We start from the raw sequence: 25,133 nt of genomic DNA on the forward strand, positions 1-25,133 counted from the left end.
CGATACCCGGCCTTGCGATATTGTCAACAAAAAACTCGCGCTCGCTGCGCTCGCGTTTTTGGTTGATCCTGTATCTACATGTTGGCTTGACTGGTGAATGAATAGAGTTAGACCAAGAAAATTCTGCAATTATTTTGATAGCATACGCAGTGCAACTAGTGCAAATGTTATTTATACGCCATAATTTCATAGAAGTTTTTACGTTTAAAATAACACTTGCACTGCGTGTGTTATCAAAATCGTTGCAGAATTATCTTGGTCTAACTCTAGTAATTTTCTTAAAAAACTGCTTAAGTAACATCAATTTCAAGGACATTAGGTGTTGACAGCCCCATAATATGTGTGTAAAAGCGGTTTTATGACATTTTTTCAACGATTTTAACCAGTCTACAAAAGGTTCGGTTTCGGTTTCGGTTTCGGCCGAAACTAGAGCCAAAGCCGAACATTCGGTTTCGGTTTCGGTTTCGGCAAAAAAACATGTTTCGGTCGGACACTATAATCGGATCAGAGAATTGCTATCTGTAGAGGACATACGAATTGACACACGAAAGAATTTTTGCTCTAGCTGAAACGGAGACCTTCGCTATATAATATCGCTCGGTCAATCAAGACAAATGTACATGAAACATGTTAGATATACAGGATCAGTTTTACAGTAAGTATACACACACAAGAAAAACATGTTACCTACTCGTCAGTACGAGGTACTATTTCTACTTCAGTAATTCTATGTTACTTATTACCTTAAATATCGCAATAAGTCGCTATGATAATATGTCATTTATCTTTATTTTGAATTATTGCTTAGCATTGGTTATTACACATTATAATTATAATCTTAACCTGTTATTCGTTCCATAAAATGTTCTGAAATTAATTTTATAATTATAAATAAATAAATGTTACATTACATTAAGTACTTACAATGTAACCTAATTTTAAAATTTCTCAAATTAAATGAAGATAAAAATTAGGCCGTTATTAAAAAAATTACCAACCTGACAAAAAAATAATAAACGAAATAAATTATGTTGTGTTCATGAGGATCAATCTAATGAAATATAATTCACAGGCGATATCAAATCTTCTTACAAAAGCACACAGTCCCAGATAGCAGTACGTAAAAATTATAACAACATATTAATTTAAAACTACACTCCCGTCCTAAAGTTATAAAAAGTTACATGACGTTATACGGCATTATACGACGTTGTTGAACTGTAGAGCGACGACGGTATATGATATGATGAGCGCAACGCACGCGGGGACCAGCGTCATATTGACGTTCACGACGCCTAAAATTTTGATGTAGATCGGTTGATTTAATATAACACGTAGGAGCTGCAATAGTTCCTTTTGTTCTGTATTATCTGAAAATTATAATACCTAGTTGTTATAATATTAGTTATTTAACCAAGTAGAAATATGAATGAGGCTTTACTCAAGGTAATAATTGCAGAATCTGCATTCAAAACTCAAAAAAGGTTCTACATGACAAATTATATTAAACATAACTTTAAGCCAAACAAACCATAATATAAAAAAAAAAGTTACATATGCACTTTGTAATTTTACCTGTTTGTAAGCACGGTTGTAAGTGTAGTTGTATCAAACAGCGTGACAAACTGCCCGCGTTGTTCTTTAGATTTTGCGTCGATCGAGTAAAATTTATTACAATTGTGATGGAGATTAAAACAGCAACATATGTCACTACAGCACAGACAACTTCGAGCGTCGAAGAATAACCCTTAAAAATAACAGATGTGTAAACCATTTACATACTATCTTGATCTGATCAATGGAAATGGACAACTACATAATTATCCATATTTTTGAAGCCAGTATTAGGATTAGGTAATAATACAAATTAAGACCAGAGAACATTTTGATAATAGGGTTGCAAAAACACTAAGTCTGAGGTCATTTTCCGAATTTATTACGTATATTTGATTTCTACATCAGATATGTATCACTACTTGATGACTTTTTATTAATAACAAATGGACAGTTTAAAAGAAAGGGAGAGATAATAACAGGTAAAACCAGCGATAGACTAGGCGACAAATTTCCCACGACAAGTGTCGCCAGTGACGTCGGTTGATGAAGCGCGACGTTGCAGGACTTCGCTTGACATGTCGGGCGAAATTGCGTCACATACGATGTCACCCGATATGTCGAGCGAAGTCCGTCAACGTCGCGCCACGTCACCCGCTCGCTGGCGACACATGTCGTGGGACATTTCTAGCCTAGTCTATCCCTGGCTTAACCCCGCTCAAACGGTATCAGTGGGTGTGTAATGTTTAATATAATTATAAAAAAACTATCATACATTTGTTATAACGCCATTTGATATATTATTGTATGTTATAATGTTATTTTTATTATACGTTTCCTTTATTATATAGTGATTTCAACTAAACTGTCATTGATATAATGCCTAATGTAATATAATTTTCAAATAGTATATAGCCATGTTTTGTAATGACATTTGTTATATTATATTTTTGTATAATGTAATACTTCATACAATTTTATCAAGTATAAAAACATATATTGTATAAATTTTTTGTCATATTTCATTTACTGATAACGTAAAGTTTTACATACTTTTTATAACTAGTACGCTGACCTACTGCTTTTGCTAGCTATTTTATTCTAGGGAGGTCGCAGTTCTAACCTAACCTAACCTAACCTATTTTTTCACGGTTTTCATTCTGCGGGGGCCACAGTTCAAACCTAACCTAAACCACTTTTTTGATAGAATATGTTATTCTAAGGAGGGTCAAAGTTCTAATTCTAACCTAACCTAACCCTCCTTTTGTTAGGTAGTTATTCGTTTGTGCGGAGTCGCAGTTCCGACCTAACCTAACCCATTTATGTCATGCAACTATTATGCTACATAAATAATTATATGATGTCACTTGTTATAACAAATAATATGCTTTAGAGTATGTAATAATTATGGCAATGTATATTAGACGAAGTGTAAATATACCTTATGACCATAATACCAATAATAACATTATGTATACCGTTAATTAGGTATTACGGTAGTATGCCATTTATTACGTTATTCAAAATAACGATATATCAAACTATAATATATGAAATGTAATTATAACAAATGTAATGCACCCGGTATCAGTATCATCAGTCGTGGGGTTGGATAACGGCCGGTAGCGATAAAGCTGGCCTACACCAGATTACACAATCGTAACTCATAGAAGACGATGAGTGGCCGCCCCACAAGGTGGGGCGCGACATGACGCAGTCTTCAAAGCAGAGATGCGGAAGAGGCCCCTCACACCCTCCCAAAGGGAACGACATACACACACACACACACACCTGGCTTAACTATTACTTGCCTTGATCCCACTGCAGACCAAATTGTAAAATAATGTAATATAATATGTAACAAATATGCAGAGCAACCATGACATCTGCAACAAACAGAGTATTCGTTATTAAATACAACAGTATTACTAATATTAAACTTTTTGTAATTTATAATGTTATAAAAGTAAGTACCTGTATACCGTAAATTTTGTTAAAAAGATTGGAACTTTTTTTAACATTAGAATAGTTGAGAAGCAATTGATCGAGATTTGTTGACAAGTTTTCGACGTCGTTTCCATCTTTTTTTAATGTTACTCTTGCAGAGAACTGAATGGCCTGTTCCTTTTTTATTGACCGTGTAATGCACTGCAATTGCTCAGACATAGTACAGAGTGTGCAGTTTATAACTGCAAACTCGATATGGAAACGGAGATTAACTAGCAGTCTATTGATAACTACTAATAGAGTGCTAACACGGTAAAACATAGTGATTCTTATCATTGCTACTATGCTAACTGATATAAAATATCCGAACCAGAGATAAAGTTCCAATTTTGAAGACGTGGCCAGGTTACTTCTATACACACTGTCACTTTTGAATATAATATTATTGGTATGCATATTGCCAATAAACCTCAGGAATGTTTTAGAGTGATAACATGACAGCAATATGGAACCAAATGATAGTGTGTTCGTCAATATAAACCCTAAAATACTGTTTCTAGCATCCATTTTCTGGATAACAAATATTGCTAAAATGAATTCGATCAACAATCTTAAAAATACAGATATCTTTCCAAGAATACTCCACATAGCAAACCTCCGGCTAACACCGAAGATATCATCTATTTTCAATAATATTTCCAACCATTTTAGCTCCACAATCATTTTTTTATGACTTCTAATCAGCGAGTAACCAATACTAACCGAGCCGAGTCACTATTCCCCGACCCGACCGGAAACAGTATATATATATATGTTTGTTATTAGTAATTTATTAGTTAATGGAATACATTTATTTATTAAAACTAAATTAAACAAACAAAAACCAACATAATAAAACTTAATACTAAGTACTTAACCTAACTACAGATAAAAAAATTGCCCTAAATCGCCGTCAACGGGCAAGGTGCCCAGAAGGCTGGCCGCATTTCCTCGCTGTATAGCTAAGCTAACTTAGTTAATTGAATACTTCAAGTAAATTAAAAAATACAATTAATTTATCAGAGTACCTTCGATTTGAAAGTATATGTACTTACCTAAGTATATGAATGTGTCATGTTTGGTGTTTGGACAACTTCTCATTTAGAATTATTCCCACGTGTAAAGATTTCCAATATTACAGATTCCCGATACTACAGATTCCTAATACTACAGATTCCAATTTCTACAGATTCCTATTTCTACAGATTCCCGTGTTACATTTGTAAATAGACAACATTATAGAACCAAACACTAGCATACACGTGCACTTTTACAGGAATACCTCAAATTTTAAGCGTATTCTATACCATTTAATTTGATATTCATTTTTAACTAATTTCACGTTGGACTAAGAACACTATTTACCAGCTAACATAAGGAACCAACTCAAAATTAGCATCTGATTACTTTGCCCCACATGTGGATAAAATACAATTTTCTCGTCAGTTTTTGAACAATCAAGAGAGCCTATACTTACACGCTGGTGTGGTGAAAATTATGTCTAATATTCATTGCAATATTTAGTTGCCCTAGCTCGTCTGTACCTACACAGGAAGTTAACGTTTAATTGATGTGTCGTGAATGGTAATGTCGCTGAAGTAGTATTTAATAAATATTAATGTAGGTTAGTAGGTAATAATTGAAATTAAAAGAATCTATTATTGAATTGGAAAAAAGAGTGTAGGTAGGTACTTATTGATTTGTACATTCATGAACGACGTAAAATGTACAAAAACAATTACTGACATCATATCATGAATTCATGACAATAGAATCATAAGTGGACAGGAATAACCAAACTTAAAAGATACCTAAGCAATTAATGAGTTTGCAAACTGTTATATTGACAAAATATATATTATATGTATGTATCTTCTTCTTGTTCCTCGCGTTATCCCGGCATTTTTGCCACGGCTCATATATATATATAAGTATATTATGTGTGTGTGTATTATACTAGGTATTTATGTGGGTGCGCTTCACTGTATATAACAACTATGGATATATTATTGGTCGATATAACGATCAAGGGATATAATTTATAAGACATATACATACGAATGACATATTTTTATCAGATATATATCTCTCATATCAGGCGTGCACAATATCTATCTAAACGTGCTTATATTTTTGTAGAGACCAAAAATGTTTTCTGTTAAAATAAATATGTCAATTGGCTTGAGTCCGATATTCATTTCTAATACTTTATACTCTTAGCCCGCTCGCAGGGATAATGAATACCAAATATTATATGTGCTCCTTTAATCAAATTAAGTAAATGCCATCGTGTATATGACATAGCTTAATCATTGTATTCTTTAAGTAAAATATATAGTGCAGGCACTACGTTGTCGAAAATGCTAGTGTTGTTTCTGTAATGTTGTCTATCTACTACTCTAAATAATTTAGATTTAGTATTTATTTGAAATTATTAAAGCAAATAGGTAGTTAATACTTGATAATTTGACAGGAGTTATTATTATACAAAATGAACCATAGAGATTCATTTAGAGATAAATTTAAGGAAATTGACATAATGACAGTGCACTGTCAATACATTTATGAGAATATTCTGTGTGTAAGTACATAAAAATATTGTAAATTTTAGGAAAAATTGTGAAATTCATAATATTAGTAGTAGTAGTAGTAAACACTTTATTGTACAAAAAGACATATTTAGTAAGAAGTACAAAGGCGAACTTATCCCTTTGAGGAAATTAATACTAGAAATAAACATAAGCTCGCAGTGCCCTTCACTCGGCTCCATAAAATTAAAAAATCATTCATGGGTAATTGTGTAAGATTTTATAATAAACTTCCAAACCATATTACTGAATTATCTATTAATAAATTTAAGAATTATGTAAAGCGTAAACTTATTTCTAAAGCTTATTATACCACACAAGACTACATGAATGATATTACAACGTGGGATTAATTGTTATTCGAAATGATTATTTATTTATTAGGTATTTGATTATTGATGAGGAAATGGATATTCCGATGTAATACTATCTACTTCTTTTGTTACTTATGCTTTTTTTTTTGACATTTAGATTTTATTCTAGAAATTCTAGACTAGTATTTTTTTATACAATCTTTTTAATGTTTGACGATCCTTTTGTGAAATTCTTAAGATATTCTTAAGATTCTCTGATAATTAGATTAAGATTAATTACGATTCATAAGAGCTTGTTGCTAGGCCTACATGAATAAAGTATATTTTTGATTGATTTATTGATTACATTAAACATATTAAAATTAATACTAAGTATGTGCTAAGTAATCGTAATAACTTAATAAGTAAATGCTTAATAAAATAACAATAAATTCACTTATAAACTGATTTTGAATCAAGAATTGTCGTTGACACTAGTTTTTAGGGTTCCGTACCTCAAAATGAAAAAACAGAACCCTTATAGGATCACTCGTGCGTCTATCTGTCTGTCCGTCTGTCACAGCATATTCTCTCGGAAACTACTAGACCAATAAAGTTGAAATTTAACACACATAATATATGTAAATTAGTGACCCAAAGATGGATATGTAACGTAAACAAATGAATTTTAAACATGGGGGGCACTTTTGGGGGGTAAATGAAAAAGTTGAAAAAAAAATTTTTTTCAAACTATATCGTGTTAATATATCAAATGAAAGAGCTCATCTTGAGAATTTCAAATGTTTTTTTTTAAATTTAAAATACATAGGTTAGAAGTTATTTAAGAAAATAGCCAAAAAATGACCATTGGCAGAATGAAAGAAATAGCCAGAAATGTGCAGTCAAGCATGAGTCGGACTTAATGTACGGAACCCTTGAAACGCGAGTCCGACTCGCACTTGGCCGGTTTTTTATGATAGCGAATTAGCGATTGTCATCGGACTTCCCAACCTAGAGAAGAAATTATAATAGTATATTGTAGGCTTTATAGTCGCACGCTCTTGCACTTATACCAACCCTTCTTATACAAATGATGTAACTATGGTAGTAGTGAGCGCAGGTATGGCATAATTAGGTAGGTAATTAAACACGTTTGAAATTAAAAACGACAGCAAAACTTATTTTATTGAATAATGTGCATTTGAGTTGTAAACTAAATTGATATATAAAATCACAATTAAAATTATAGAAAATACTTAACTACTACATATATTCAAGTTTTAAGTTAACCCCCGCGGTACACTTTAAATTATGGAATTTTGAATTTAAATTGTTACATTCCGAAGAATTACAGCTAAAATTTAAATAAAATAAAAAAGTACGTACCTAACTAATCTGCCCCCGCCACAGGTTTCGATATACAAATATTAAAATATAAGTATAGAAAAACGTTATTATTTCGGTGTTAAGAAAACAGTTAATTTCGAGCTGTAATGTCCAGGAGGTCCAGTTGAATGATTTTTATTTTTTATTGCCGAATGGCATTCCACATATTACGTCCTTAAGTTACATGACATTGTTGAATTGGAGAGTGTCGTATTATACGATGTTGTTGAACTGGAGAGTGACGACAGTGTAGCTTGCGACGACCGTGAGGCACGCGGGAGCTAGCGTCATGTTGAAGTCAATTCCACCAAAGGTTGTCACTTTTAATGGTCTTAATGAAACTATTCTTACTAGCTGTTTTAATGCCCTTAGCTTATTTTGATCTGAAATTATCAAAATATTTATTAGTTATGTATAGGATAAGTAAAAAAAAAATATATGTATAATTTAATAATTATAAGTCCATTTAAACTCGTAATAATATATATTAAAATTAAACTAATTTACGTTTTAGTTAGTTTCTTATATTACTAGTACTAGTAGTACTTAATAACGAAATAATTTTAGTTAAAAGCTAAAAGAAATTAAAACGACAAACGTAAATCTCACCTGAATGGATATTGCCTTCGCCACGTGCGAGTATTTGTTGTAAGCAGCGCGTGAGAGCTGCGGCACTGGTTTGTATGTTCTGCGCCGCGCGAACCGTCGCACACATCATAGAAATTGAAATCAATATCCCAAGTACATAAGGTATTACTCTCAAAACGTTTTGGTAGCCACTTATTTTGATACCAAACAAAACGGCGGTGTAGCATATCACAATATAACGTATTGCGATGATACAAAAAGCCGAAGTGAGCTGCAACATTTAAGTAAAACACATTAAATTAAAACATTATTACAAAATATCAATATGAACCAACAGTAAAGCTGTACCTGTATACCATAAATTTGATTAAAGTATCCTGTGCTTTTTTTCACATTTGTGTAGTATTGGCGCCATTTCTCTAGATTGATAATTTGAGCGCTATCTTCGTGATAAAATAATTTGCTTCTAACGACAGATCTCAGAATGCATTGCAGTTGTTCAGATATAGTATGAAATGTATAGTAAATACAGTTGCATTCAACGTGTAAACGCATTATACTTAGCACTCTGGCGAGAGTTAATATCCTTTCTTCTCCTTTGCGGGATGAAATGTACACATTGAAAACTTGGCTAATAAAAAACATTAAACAATAAAGAATTAAATATAGGCATAATCGAAATAGGCCAATTTTAAAATATCTAGCCAAACGTTTAAAATATATCTTGTCATTTTGAAAATCAACCAGTACATCATTGGCATTTAAGCAACTAAGAAATTTAACGTATGTTTTCGAATAGTAACAAGACAACAAAATAGAAAGTATAGAATTTATCTGAGCGATACACGTATATGCATCTGTAGAATTGTTGAATTTAGTAAAAACTATATACAAACTCAAAAATAATTCAATAGATATTAAAACCACTGCTATCGTTTTTCCTATTTTGCTGAACGTGCTAATATTTCTATAGATCCCAGATACGTTTTCTGTTAAATTAAGTATTTTAAATGATTTTTGCTTGATATTCATTTTAATATTTTATGTTTTTCTCTTCTCATGCTACGACAAGCAGATATGTAGTTAATATTTGTGTCGTGAGTTATTACATTGTCTTCAGAAATAAATTTGAAAGATTACCATTATGTGCTAAGTAAGTAGCACATAATTCATCAATATTTCAGTAAGTAAATGTTTAATACATAATTAATGAAAGTACTTAAGTGTTAGTTTAATGATGTCATTAGTGAAGTGCACGGGGTACAAAATGAAATAACTGAATTAAAACTATTGAGACAATAGTTCTAATTCAGTTATCCTTATATATATTACGCGAAGCCGATTTTTGTACAGCCCATCAGATCTACAGTTATGATCCGATTTTGATAAATGATAATGTCATTAGATTCGTCTCATGCTGGAGAGTTGCATAAAACTTTTACTTTTTTTAATTTTTGGACGAAAAAGTGCTAAAAAATGAATTTTAAACAACTACTGTGCACTAACCGACCAAACTAAATCAACGTGACCTGTGAATCGTGTTTTGACTCAAGGTGTCAAAATAAAAAAAACATGAATAGAACTCAAACCTGTAGGAAGCTGTTAAGCATGATTAAATATTACGTTTAGAGTCGGCAACGTATAATTCGCAACACTTTAACATGTACGAAAATACAAAAATAATTCTGCTTTTTGTTTACCTATAATGATTAGATTGACAATCATAATATTATTGTGTCAACGTGACAACTTCTAATTTCTTTTTTATTCGTGACTATGATGTCAGTAGTATTTTGTTAGGTTATATTCTATTATCTTTCGCTCGCCCTAATCACTATTCGACGAACTATGCATTCTTGTGGTACACTTTACGGAAAAACTACTGCACTGTTAGGTTTGAAATTTAACAAGTAATTTAAATTCATGTCTAGATGTGTTATCAAACATAAAAATTAGTTCTTTCTCAATTAGTACGACATTTTAACGTTAATAATTTGATGCATAATAAGCAGTTTGGTTTTACACGGGGTCGCTCAACAACCGATGCCGGTGTTGAGCTAATTAAGCATATTTTCGATGCCTGGGAGGAGTCACGAGATGCTTTAGGTGTCTTCTGTGATTTATCTAAGGCCTTCGACTGTGTTTGTCATGAAACATTAATCAGGAAACTTCATTATTACGGAGTTAGAGGATCGGCACTGAATTTACTTAAGTCCTACTTAAATGGTAGAATACAAAGGGTCGATGTGAATGGACAGCGATCACCTGGGTCATTGGTCTCTATGGGTGTACCACAGGGGTCAATATTGGGACCTTTCCTGTTCCTTATCTACATAAATGACTTGCCATTCCTTGTTAAGACCCACCATGATATAGTATTGTTTGCAGACGACACCTCACTTATTTTCAAAGTCAAACGACAGCAACAAGCTTACAATGATGTAAACAATGCCATTTCAAAAGTAGTAAATTGGTTCAATGTTAATAATTTATTGTTAAATGAGAAAAAGACTAAATGTATTAAGTTTGTCACTAGTAGTAATGTAAGGCATGTGCAAACAAGTGTCATTGTGAAGGATGAGGAATTGGAATTAGTTGATAGTACAGTTTTTCTTGGTATAACTTTAGATTCTAAACTCCAGTGGGGTCCCCATATTGCTACTCTTTCGAATAGACTGAGCTCTGCAGCTTTTGCAGTGAGCAAAATCCGTCAGTTAACTGACGTGAAAACAGCTCGATTAGTATATTTTAGTTACTTCCATAGCATTATGGCATATGGTATTTTACTGTGGGGCGGTGCTTCAGAGATAAATACCATTTTTGTTCTGCAGAAGAGGGCTATTCGAGCAATATACAAAATGAACCATAGAGACTCACTTAGAGATAAATTTAAGGAAATTGACATAATGACAGTGCACTGTCAATACATTTATGAGAATATTCTGTATGTACATAAAAATATTGTAAATTTTAGGAAAAATTGTGAAATTCATAATATTAATACTAGAAATAAACATAAGCTCGCAGTGCCCTTCACTCGGCTCCATAAAATTAAAAAATCATTCATGGGTAATTGTGTAAGATTTTATAATAAACTTCCAAACCATATTACTGAATTATCTATTAATAAATTTAAGAATTATGTAAAGCGTAAACTTATTTCTAAAGCTTATTATACCACACAAGACTACATGAATGATATTACAACGTGGGATTAATTGTTATTCGAAATGATTATTTATTTATTAGGTACATTTGATTATTGATGAGGAAATGGATATTCCGATGTAATACTATCTACTTCTTTTGTTACTTATGCTTTTTTTTTGACATTTAGATTTTATTCTAGAAATTCTAGACTAGTATTTTTTTATACAATCTTTTTAATGTTTGACGATCCTTTTGTGAAATTCTTAGTGTTAAATTTGATATGTATAATAATCCAATTTTATTATGGAATAATATTAACATCAATAAATTGCTCTGATAATTAGATTAAGATTAATTACGATTCATAAGAGCTTGTTGCTAGGCCTACATGAATAAAGTATATTTTTGATTTGATTTGATTTGATTTAAAAATATCATTTTATAAACCTAAAAAAATTAAATAAAGTAATAACACTTTGTATTACTACTAGCGCCATCTGTTGGCAGATTGATGAATTAACATACGTGCTAATGTTAATTATTTATTTCTCTAACAGATGGCGTTAGTAGTAAATAAATAAATATTGGACATTCTTATACACATTGACTTAAAGCCCCACAGTATGCTCAAGAAGGCTTGTGTTGTGGGTACTCAGACAACGATACCTATGTGGTGTTTTAAATTTCAATACTGTCGATGGCGCTTACGCCATTAACAACGATGAATACAAAAGTGGGTTAAAATTTTGGATTCAGACCCACCTCGCTTCGCTTGGTTTGATTCCCAATTTAGCAATTAAGTTTCTGTGAATACCTAATCACAGAAACTTAATTAAGAACAATCAATCTTGCTGTATATTCACTGCGGAGGTCAATTTACTCGTATGTTTTGTGACGCTGATGAGCTGATCAGTCATGTTGTGTTAGGCCCTGGTCTCCTATAAACGCCATCGGCCGCTTACAGCGTCTGCGTCACGATGCTTACTATAGAGATGTACTGTTGTGGTCTGTTTTAGACGTCGACGTTAGCGTCTTTTTTGTTCAAAAACGTTGACGCTGACGCCAGACGCCGCGTACAGCATAAAATAGGAGACCAGGGCCTTAGCAAACTTAAATCGGGTATTTTCAGTTCGAGAAACAGTTGTCGCGCCATTAATTTATTACGTAAGACGATTTTGGAGTGGAGGGGGATCGAACATATCTTATTTAATTTCTATGTAATTATGACGTTTAAAATACATAAGCCAAGATAGGTACTTTTTCGTGCTTCTATATAAATATATGTTTAATAAAAATGGAAACTATAGGTTTAGATTAAGAGAAGAAACTGTAACAATATTTTTTGTATGACCGTTTGTTTCATATTTAAATAAAAAAAAAAAAAAATAATAATAATATTGTAGCCAATAAGCCTGACATCGTGATAATAGATCGATCGCAACGTCGGGCCGTGCTCGTTGACATCACCATCCCCCATGATGAGAATCTCGTGAAAGCCGAGAAGGACAAATCCAGTAAGTACCTAGACTTGGCTCACGAGATAACAGCCATGTGGGATGTTGACTCGACGATAATTGTCCCGATAGTCGTTTCAGTGAATGGTCTAATAGCGAAGAGTCTCGACCAACACCTTGAGAGACTCTCGCTAGGTGGTTGGATCAAGGGTCAGATGCAGAAGGCGGTGATCTTGGACACGGCGCGGATAGTCCGCCGGTTCCTCTCTCGCAAGCCCTGACCACCGGTAGCTTGGGCCTTGCCCCGCTGCTGGCGGCACCCTAGGTTAGGTTTTTTATAATGTGTTTATATTATTTTTTATTGTTTTGTAAGTGTTTTTATATTTTACTTTTATATTCATATTATAAATAACCTAACTTAAGATGAGAAATGAATAAAGAGAATAATAATAAGAAATAAATAATTTGTGGAAAAGTTACCTACACATTAATGCGACACTTCGCAAAGGGATTCATGACCGCGAAAATGTAACTATGTACAAAGCTAGCCAACAAAGAATGATCGAATGACAGATGGAAATGATCACACGGAGTAAAACGCGCTCACAAGCGTCTATCACAACTAACGCACGCCCACCACCCTCGCCCGTCTCGTCCGTCTCCTCACAATCATCGGGCGATGAATTCGCCACTGCGCCCGATACCAGCGAGTCGAGCGACGAGTGCGGGCCGCCGCCGCCGCCGCCACGACCACCAGCGCGACGCGGGCGGCCACCGCTGCCGGCACGCTTGGGGCCTGCGGGACATCTTGCTCCGCCCACGGCTCCCGCTGCCGGTGGTGTAGTGCGTCGCATGAGATGGTCTCAAACCATGAATGAGAACGTCATGCGCGCCTACTATGGGGCTACAGAGGGGGGAACCGACTTATGCGCGTACCGTGTCCGAATGCTTCCACTGTTTCAGGCCCTCGAACCAACCATCGACGTGACTGCGCAACGGCTATCGGATCAGGTGCGAGTCATCCAGCGGCTAAAGCGGTTGGATGACTCGACACTTGATCGGCTTCGCCTGGAGGCTCTCTCTGCTCGCGCAGCCTCCACCTCGGTGCGAGACCCGCCCGCCACATCGCCGGATCCGGTGCCGGCACCCGACCAGGCACCGGAGGCGCCGCGGGTAGATCTCTGTGCCGACGAGGAGGAGTTCGCGCAGAGTGTGAGTAGTACAGCCAATGAGCAACTGAGGAGGACTTTGGATGAGGCGATTACGCAGTATCGCTCCACACCCAATACTAGGCCACGATTACCACGTTTGCCTATGAATAGACACAATCTAGCGCTAATGGGAGCCCTAAACGCTTTACTAGAGCCGTATTTGCGGACTAGTAAAGATTTAGATGATACGCACGCGATCATGTTTTGCGGAGCCATCGCGGCGTGCCGTGTTGCACGAGTCAAGTTTCCGGACTCTGAACGTGCACCTAGGACCGCCGGGGGTGCCCCCGCATGGCAAATACGGATCGAGCGACGTATCAGCTCTTTTAGGACTCTTATCGCAAAGCTGATCTGCTTCAGGGGGGGCAACAATCGCCCCCGAGTAATGCGCTTTGTAAACCAGGCATTCGCGGGGACGGATATTAGGCCCCGCGACTACATGGCCAACATTACGGAGCGCATCGACTTTCTAAAGCAGAAAGTCTATGCATGGGCAAACCGTATTCGCCGCTACAGAGAGCGTGTGGACCGATTCCAGCAGAACCGTCTTTTCCAGAGTGACCAAAGGAAGATGTACCGAAAGTGGGAGGAAACCAACCCTCGTGCGTCCGACTCGCAGCCACCGGATGCTACTGTCATGAATGACTTCTGGCGTAGCATCTGGTCAGTGCCTGTCGGACACACCGAGGGGAGTTGGATGAGTGTTGTCGAGCGTGAGTGCGAGTCCATCGAACCTATGGGGGCAGTCACCATCAGCCCCGATGACGTCAGTTGTGCCATTCGCACGGCCCAGAACTGGAAAAGTCCTGGGCCGGATGGATTGCACAACTTCTGGCTAAAATGGTTCCGATGCTCACACTCCTGCTTGGCAGCACAATTTCAACAAGCCCTCGAGCTTGGTTCTCCCCCACCTTCCTTAACAACTGGTGTCACCTTCCTGCTCTATAAGTCCGGTAGTACCACGGAAGCGAAGAACTACAGACCCATCACATGCTTGCCTACACTCTACAAGCTCCTTACATCCATTTTGAGAGCAAAAATCAACGCGCACATTGTCGCAAACAATATTTTGGCCTCTGCTCAAAATGGATGTAGGGTTGGGTCCCGTGGTACTAAAGAGCTCCTCCTCATAGACATGACCATCTGCCAACAAATCCGGCGGAACAGGGGGGCCCTCTCAGCAGCCTGGATTGACTACAAGAAGGCCTATGATTCGGTGCCTCACTCATGGCTGGAGAGGGTCTTAGAGCTGTATAAAGTTGATACAGCTTTAAGAGCCTTTCTAAGCGCGTGTATGAGGCAATGGACCACAGTCCTTCGTCAACCAGGAGGCGGGGATGAGAGCCCTGGCCCGCAGGATTTTATAAGGATTGAGCGAGGAATATTTCAGGGTGATAGTCTGAGTCCTCTGTGGTTCTGCCTAGCTCTGAATCCTCTCAGTACCTTGCTGAAGGATTTAGAACTAGGTTGCCGGCTTCGGAGAGGGGGTGAAGTCATTTCTCACCTTCTGTACATGGATGATATTAAATTATTTGCACCAAATAGCCAAGACTTGGTGGAGCTACTGAAAACTACCGAAGTCTTCAGTAATGCCATCAACATGGAGTTTGGTGTCGATAAATGTGCGGTTATGCATGTACAGCGGGGGAAAGTTGTAATTTCAACAAATTTACAACTTTCTGAGACAATGTCTTTCAGATCCATCTCTGAATCAGAAACCTACAAATACCTTGGCATGTCACAGTCGTTGGGTATTGAGGAAGAAGGTATTAGACGGTCGGTGAAGGAGCGCTTTTTCAGTCGGCTCACAAAAGTCCTTAACAGTCTTTTGTCAGGAGGCAACAAAGTGCGCGCCTTCAACGCCTGGGTAATGCCCCTACTCACATACTCCTTTGGCATACTAAGGTGGACTCAGACCGAGCTGGACGCCCTGGATCGGAGGGTCCGGTCACTGCTCACCACACATCGCATGCTACACCCACGCTCGTCAGTTATGAGATTGTACATCCCACGGAAGTGTGGAGGCCGAGGCTTCCTAAACGCCAAGGATCTCCACAACCGCGAGGTGTACAATCTCAGGAATTATTTCCTTAACAACGAGTGTGGGATGCATCGTGATGTGGTGGCAGTAGACAGGAACCTCACGCCGCTCTCCTTGGCAAACGAGAACTGGCGCAAACCTGTGGTACTAAGTACTGCGGGTCGCAAGGCGGCATGGGAGAGTAAGGTGCTACACGGGCGGTTCTACAAGGCCCTCACGGGACCCGATGTGGACCTGCTCGCGTCGGTGAACTGGTTACGATTCGGGGACCTCTTCGGAGAAACCGAGGGTTTTGCCTGTGCAATTGCGGACGAAGTGATGATGACGAACAACTATCGGAAATATATCCTGAAGGACGGTATGGTCGACATTTGTCGGGCATGCCGCCGTCCCGGAGAGTCACTCAGGCATATTATCTCCGGTTGTTCTCATCTTGCTAACGGCGAGTACTTGCACAGACATAACCTCGTAGCCAGAATTATTCACCAGCAGCTTGCCCTCCTATACGGCCTTGTGGACCGCGAAGTGCCGTACTACAAGTACTCACCTGCGCCAGTTCTCGAAAATGGTCGTGCCACGCTCTATTGGGATCGATCTATCATCACTGACAGGACTATTGTTGCCAATAAGCCTGACATCGTGCTGATAGATCGATCGCAGCGCCGGACCGTGCTCGTCGACGTCACCATCCCCCATGATGAGAATCTCGTGAAGGCCGAGAAGGACAAGTCCAGCAAGTACCTAGACTTAGCCCACGAGATAACCGCTATGTGGGATGTTGACTCGACGATCATTGTTCCTATAGTCGTGTCAGCGAACGGTCTCATAGCGAAGAGTCTCGACCAACACCTAGAGAGACTCTCGCTGGGTGGTTGGATCAAGGGTCAGATGCAGAAGGCGGTAATTTTGGACACGGCGCGTATAGTACGTCGATTCCTCACTCTGCGGCCCTGACCACCGGCAGCTTGGACCCTGCCCCGCTGCCGGCGGCACCCTAGGTTAGGTTTTTTATAATGTGTTTATAAATATATTTTTGTTATGTTTTGTAAGTGTTTTTATATTTTACTTTTATACTCACATTGTAAAACCCTAACCTAAGACCCTAATTGAATAAAGAGAATAATAATAATAATACTTCCACACTCTATATATGCTATGAAACACGGTGCAGAGTTAGCTTAAACGAGCTCAAGTACCTTTGTACAGGTACAAATATCACATTCGTAAAAATGTTTTTTTGAAAAATAAACACTAAAACAAACCAAACGTGTAGGTACTCATTCTTTAGATTCTTACGTAATATATGGTAATATAGGGGGGTGGGAGAAGGAGGGGGTCAGCCTATTCTTATTGTTTCTTACATAGGGGAAAGGGTCATTCTCGCATTTCGTGCAAATCGGTATTAGGGGTCATCCATTAATTACATCACACGTTTAGGGGTGGGAGGGGGTCAAGAAAATGTGACATTTTGTGACAAGGGGGAGGGGGGAGTCATAAACTTTGTAACGTCACTTTAACTTCATCAGTAACCGAAAATTTATTTAAATTATTTTATACGCCAATATACATTTAAATAACAAGGTTTTGAAACGATAATCGTTTTTATTCGTTTAATTTTATTTCTTAATCAGTTTTGGGTTATAAAATTACGAATATTTCTTTTATCAAAAATATTTTGATAAAATATTAAATAAATATTTGCCGATTTCGTTGAAGAAATGTGACGTCACACCAGGGGGGAGGGGTTTGCCAAATGTGACCAAGTGTGACAAGGAGGGGGGGAGGGGTAAAAAAACCTAGAAATTCGTGTGGCGTAATTAATGGATGACCCCTTATTTGCAATTTACCAAAAATGTGATGGTGTTTTCGAATATCTGTTAATGCAAGGTTGTAACATAAGACCTAAAGTATATGGGCCCGCCATGAACAATTCTAAAAAGGTGGTTATTTTCTTTATATTTACAATTAACCTCCACTATTTTCATTCCTCTCTGCATGTAACGCGTGAAGTTATAACTTTGACCTCCATTTGAACCTTAAGATACTAAGAATAGAAAACTTGTTGTTGGTTCAGTAAACAAGTAATTTAGTTATGTTTTATATCGTATACTTACTATTATACGCTAAGAAATTAACAATAAAACTATACAGCCTTATAAGTGTATGGTCCAAGCAATTTCTTCATTACCGACGCGAGAAATGGATTAGCTATATTTTGCTATATAGCAAGGGTATATAGCACTTCCCGCGGATACAACACATTGTTCGTTAGTCAGTTGGCCTCGTGCTACTGCAGCGGTCGTCCGTATGTTGCTTTTGACGAAAATACCTACGTTTTCTCGTGTCGGGAAGGAGTGTGGTTCAGATAAATCTTCATCGCCATCTAGTGATTTATACAGTAAGTACCAATTGTACATTATTAAAATTATACCTAATTGATGTGATTTAGGGTTGCCTTTCGGGTGGCTTATTCTGTGAAATCAAGGTCAGATATCAACCGACCTAGGCGACGAAAACTTCCAAAACTTCATTCATATCTATTTCATTCATTTATTTTCCTTCCAATTTTGCCAGGGAAGGTAATGAACGAATTTAGAAGGTAATGATAATGTATTTGAGGCAGTGCATTTCATTAAATGAGGGTTAAGTTATTATAAATAGTATGTTGGTATAAGCATTTAAAACTATGTAATATATAGAGGAGCCCATCTGGTGATTTTTGGATTTAACTAGAGCGCAGTAGATTAACATAACCTGCCGCTCTACATATAATACCTGACCGCACTAAAGGACTGTGCTGAGAAATTTGACACGTTACTAAGAGACTAAGAGAGTTGGAATCATCTGATACCTGTCGACGATAAGGTAGAGAACGGGGCAAATGTTTGGAATAAAAGACAGAAACTACAGGAACATAAACACAGGCCGATAAGCAATAATAGTGCCTCCGCCATCAAAAGCGACAATTCCCAATCCGTGCGTGATAAATCTCAAAAAACTGATACCAGCAGTAAAAAGCGGTGGTAAAAACTCTCAGGGCGGTGGAGCATCGCAAGTTCATCCATCTGTGCTTGAGGATCGGAGCACATACGGGCATATCTGCTGTTATTCATGGTGCACTGTCGACGAACTTAAGCTCAAAGGGGTCTTAACACCAAAGTAAGTTTTTCGGGCGTCTATGCTTTTGGTCCAGACTACTTAGGTACCTGCATATATCTTAAAGGGGTGTTTAGAGCATTTGAATTGTCCAATACACTTCATGCTTAATCTGGTACCTACTCTCCACAAGTACATATCCTCACCATTGGAAGATTTCACGGGTAAGACTGATCCCAAAGTCACGGAATTCTTTTCTTTCAGCTTTAGCAAAGCTGTTTAGTCCATACTCCATGGCACGTTGTCGAAACAAGTGAAACCATTATTCCTGTGCAACACTCAGCATGGTTTCAGAGCGAAACGGTCTGTGGAAACTAACCTGACCATGGTTGACACCATCTCAGATCATCTGGATATGGGTATCCTGGTAGACGTCCTGTATTATGATTTCCGGAAAGCCTTCAATCGTGTGGGTAACGATGTATTCCAACACAAACTAGACGCTATTTGGTTCAATCCACATTTCGAGGGTTGCCTGGTGAAACCCAATAAGTGACGAAAAGTGAGATTTTAATGTAAAGAAAGTTTTAGATTGATTCGATATCGCTCAATCTAATGGTAATATCGGATAAGCGGATTTGACGTGTATCACGGAAATATGCCGAGCTGTTAACCCAATAAGTACTTGATTTGAAGTTTTAATTTAGAACTAAATACTACAAGTACATTTAAGGCTTCAGTTTTTAGTATTACTTAGTGGAAGAACCACACAAGACACATTTATAGGTATTTAGTGCAGAGTAATTTACACTAAATTCAAGTAAACACACAATGTAGAACCAGTTACTATTACTTACCCGGTCTTACCTCATTACGATTTGAACCTTAAGACGATTTTAGTAAGAATTAAAATACGTTTAAAGCATTTGTCGGATTCTACTTTTACGATATTATTTATTAAACGTACAAACTATTTAAAAGAGTAACCCAATAAACAAACTTATAATAAGTATTCATTAAAAATATTTATTTTAGTCTAATTATCGGATTCTCGCACGGGCCTTTAACAAATTTCTTTAAAAAGTTGTTCGGAGAAGAATCCAATAAGTATTTTTGACGGTCATGCGCCGCCTCGACAGGTAATGACTAGTTACGCGATTCACACGATCGCAAGCGCTGCGCTTCGTCGTTGCATAATTATTTTAATTGAAAATAGCTGTTAAAAGTTGTGTATTGTATCAATGAAGGTTGTGTATGTGTTAAAAGTTGTGCGATGGGTGACCGAGGCAGAAAATTAGTGCAACTAGCCTGCAGTAACAGGCTAGAAACAGGTAAAATCTAATTTTCTAACCTAGAAATACATTTAGAATTGTCGTACAAAGTAAGGATACTTAATCATGTTATGACCTAATCGCCTGAACGATATACTTCGTGTTTATAGTACTGTGTTTAAATTAAGGAATGCAAATCGGTTATTTTTTGTATGGAAATTATCGGTTATTAACCGAAACCGCGGTTATTTCCATACAAAAAATAACCGATTTGCATTCCCTAGTTTAAATCACAATAAATCAGTCTAAGCTATTGAAACCGTTAATAAATTACGAAAAGCAGTGCGAGGGTTGCGTGGTCAAACCCGATAAGTGGAGCAAATGTGTTTTTGAAATTGTAACTGTAGGTAAATTAAATGACGTTCATATATCAATCACAAATTATTACGACTTATCGGGTTTGACCACTCACCCCGTTAATTGTTGTAGTTTCATTTAGAGCGACTTAGAGCGAGCTTATCGGGATTTAGCACTAACTATTAATCGAACCACGCGACTTTGAGTGATGCTTACCGTACAAAACAATAAAAATGTAGTTTAAATTAAATTATGCTTGCTTAAATTATTGAATAATAATGATTATTTTTTGCGTTCCAGTGGGATCAGGTGGTTCTAATAACAGATTTTCTATGACGGGACCTAGTGTTTCAACGGCAAACGAAAACATAAGATGTTACCTGCAAAACAATAATGATGGTAAGTTTCCATGGTTTAAAGATCCGTAATAGTACATTGTGCATTAACCTCGTAAGTCCCCGCGTACTTGTAAAAGTACAAAATAGTCCGCAAAATACCTGTACATTATTGTACTTATGGATAAGATCAATAATTATAATATGTATTTTGTATGCCCTTATTTGTACTTACCCTAGTTTATAATCACGTTACTGCCCGTAAATGATTTTAAGTTATTGTGTTTTTGGCACTCATACTTTAATTTATTCATTTTCAGACAATGACTCCTCCGATCTTGATGAATCGCAAATTGATATCGCCGCCCAAATGCACAATATTGTCACCGATGATAATATTACGGCAGACTCAAGTAAGTCTTTTGAAGATTATATAAAAAAATTATATTAGGATCCATTCGTTAACTATGTTAATATGTAACTTAATTTATTTTGCTTATATTTTTTTCCAGATGATGAAAGTAATTTATTTGGCAGTGATTATTCGGATGAAGATCCCACTTACGTGCCAGATCCTAAGGACTATTCGCCAAAGCAAATAGATTCCGACTCTGATTTTATTCCTGAAAGTCCGAATGCTTTCTCCAAACAGGAAGACTTTTTTATGGTGCTGATTGATGAAGTTTTAGATCGAGTTTGGATTTCTGTAGAAGGTGACTATTCAGCAGCAGCTTATGTTCAAGATTCAGATTCAGAAAACGATACACCTCAGCAAAATGATTCCGGCCATGATATTATTATTCCTGAAACTCCCAGCCCATGCAAACAGCAGAAACGTTCCTTGTCGATATTTAACAACGTTTGTAGTTCTGGAGAAGGTGAATGCATAGCAAGAGCTTCTTCTTATGTTCCAGATTCAGAGGACGATCCATTAAAAGTATTACATCCAACTGACTCTAGCTGCAATGACAGTATGATCCCTGAAAGTTCAGGTGTTCGTTCACAAGTGGAAGACACTGTTTACTTTATTGTAGACAATATTTTAGACAGAGTTTGGAGTCGTGCCAAACCCTTGAAGCGACGTAAGCAAGCTAAGCCATCTGAATGGAAAATGAATATCGCCAAAAAGCGAAAAATGGAAGGGATACCTTATGTGACCCAAGGCATTAAGCGTCCTGCTAAAGTTCCAAAGCCTATTGAATGTGATAAATGCCAATTCAAATGTACTGAAAAGTTTTCCGAAGAAGAACGTAGCAGTTTGTGCCGTTATTTCTACAGTATGGATTTCCGAGCAAGAAAGAACTTTATTCTTTCTTGCATAAAAATTCAGCCTGTTAAAACTAGAAAAGTACAGAAGGCATCTAATAAAAAGGAGCGTTCATATAGTAAAAAATGTTTCTTTCAAAAAGACAATGACGAAATCCAAGTTTGTCAAAATTTTTTCCAGGCTACATTGTGCATTAGTGTAGATGTCATCTCCGATGCTGTAAATAAAAAAGATTCATTAGGATTGTATGTCGAGGATGATAAACGTGGCAAGAAAAGCCCACCAAATAAAACTAAAATAGAAGATGTTAAACGGGTCCAGGATCACATAGAGAGCTTTCCTGTAATGGATTCTCATTACTGCCGTAAAGACAGTAAGAAGAAATACCTTTACCCTGACGCTAAATCGGTTAAAAACATGTACAGATTGTATGAAGATTCATGTAAAGAGACTAATAAAAAGCCGGTTTCAGAGTCAATGTACCGTGATATTTTTAATGAAGAATACAATTACAGCTTTTTCAGTCCGAAAAAAGATCTCTGTAACGTTTGCTCAAAGTATGAAAAAGCTCTGTCGAAAGAAGAGCTTGAAGATGATTACCAACAGCATGTACAACGGAAGACGGTCTGTCAAAATGCTAAAGACGCTGACAAAGCTCGTGCTAATGTAGACAAAACGTTTATGTCAATAACTATGGACTTACAGGCAGTTTTGCAAATACCTAATGGCGGGGAAAGTCTACTATATTACATGAGAAAATTGGTTCTCTTCAATTTTACCATTTATGAAGCCAGTCTCCCAAATAATGCTTACTGTCTTTGCTGGAGTGAAATAAATGGTAATAAAGGCAGTTGTGAAATTGGAACTTGCCTTTTCTACTACTTGTCTGAATTGCCTAAAACCGTGACAGAATTAAGCATTTTTTCGGATACGTGCAGCGGCCAAAACCGAAATCAATATATTTCCGCTCTCTTACTCTGGGCAGTACAAAAGATAGACCACCTACAAATAATTGAGCAAAAGTTTCTCGAAAGTGGGCATAGCCAAATGGAAGTGGATTCGATGCATGCAGCTATTGAACACGCATCGAAAAACTTATCTATCAATAGCGTTTCTGACTGGAAGAATGTCTTTAGATTTGCTAGAAATAAAAAAACAAAAATCGTTACCACTGGCGAAGAAAAGAAAAAAATTTAAATCGATAGCTATAAAGTGAAAGAGTTTAAATATAACGAAATATTAGATTAAAAAAAAACTAAATGCTGCCATAATAAATAATAGAACCAATGATACCACGAATGAGGCCGTGAACTGGCTGAAAATTAAAAGGATTAGGTACGTGAAAGGAGATTTCAAAATTTACTTCAATTACGACATGTCCGAGGATTTTTGTCAGTTAGATGTTTCGAGACAAAAGCCAAATACACCTAGAACAAGAGCTAAGAGACAGTCTAACCCACCATCAGTTGCAATGCCATGGCCAGAAGAGTTAGAGCCAAGATACAGTAGTCAGTTACCTATAAGCATTGCTAAAAAAAAAGATTTAGAGACCATGTGCAGGAAACAAATTATACCTGAGGAGTATCATGGAGGGATAAGAAGCCTAAAAACATTTGCCGGGAAAGCACCAAATAATTTAATTCTGATGAAGAATAATACCGTTCTCACTTGAAGATTCACTTCTTTTTTTAAAGTAATTATAACCTCTTAGTAACATTGACGGCTTAAAAAAATTTTGAGACCATGTGCAGGACACCAATTATACCTGAGGAGTAACATGGATGGATAAGAAGCCTAAAAACATTTGCTGGCAAAGCACCAAATGATTCAGATGAAGAATAATTCCGTTGTCACTTGTAGATTTACTTCTTTTTTTGAGTTTTTTCTAAGTAATAAAACCTCTTAGTAACATTGACGGCTTTTTTCTTTTTGCGTAAACCCAACAAGTCGAGACCCTTTGGTAAAATACATTTTTTTACAGGAAAACTAAATGAGTTACATAACTAAAACACAAATTAACTTAAAGTGGATAAAATTACCTACACGAAGAAATTATAAAACTACAAATTTATTTATCAAAAATTAGTGTTTGCTGACCATAAACCTTTAACATCGTTTTTCTCCAAACTAGGTTTCTCATACTTATTGGCTTTCACCAGGCAACCCTCGATTTGCTTAACATTTTTGCCAGTTATCTGCGTGATCAACCGCAGTACGCAACGACCAGCATGGCCACTTCGTACCAGATCCGTACCATACTCGTTCTGGTGACAGCCAAGATACAATCTTGGGGCCTTTCCTATTTGGAATAATGGTCAATGACCTACCCTCGGTTATCCATAACGCTCGTTGTCTACTCTACGCCCACGATCTTAAATTGGTATATTGAGGAGGAGGATTATAAGTTGCTGCAGGAGGATGTTTCATGTCTGTTCCAATGGAGTCGGGATAACAAACTGACTTTCAATGCGGCTAAGTGTCAAGTGTGTAGTTTTATTCGAGCCCTATTTCCTACACATGCTCAATATTTTCTTGGACCTGAGCCAATAGACTCTT

At 36.9% G+C, this 25,133-nt stretch overlaps 1 protein-coding gene and 1 long non-coding RNA gene across 2 annotated transcripts; one reads left to right on the forward strand and one right to left on the reverse strand.

Moving 5' to 3' along the window:
* Positions 1–1,200: 1,200 nt before the first annotated feature.
* Positions 1,201–4,068, reverse strand: LOC134795178 (uncharacterized). The gene is made up of 2 exons (XM_063767010.1): positions 3,924–4,068; positions 1,201–1,370 (listed from the first exon to the last, which is right to left on the reverse strand). Exons 1-2 carry the CDS (start codon positions 4,066–4,068, stop codon positions 1,201–1,203), a joined length of 315 nt encoding a protein of 104 aa, XP_063623080.1.
* A 16,451-nt stretch (positions 4,069–20,519) lies between these two features.
* On the forward strand, positions 20,520–22,296 carry LOC134795082 (uncharacterized). The gene is made up of 3 exons (XR_010144785.1): positions 20,520–20,678; positions 21,276–21,374; positions 21,631–22,296. It is a non-coding gene; the product is annotated as an uncharacterized LOC134795082 (long non-coding RNA).
* Positions 22,297–25,133: the final 2,837 nt, after the last annotated feature.

This window comes from Cydia splendana, chromosome 11 (genome assembly GCF_910591565.1).
Source record: "Cydia splendana chromosome 11, ilCydSple1.2, whole genome shotgun sequence".
NCBI lineage: Eukaryota > Metazoa > Arthropoda > Insecta > Lepidoptera > Tortricidae > Cydia > Cydia splendana.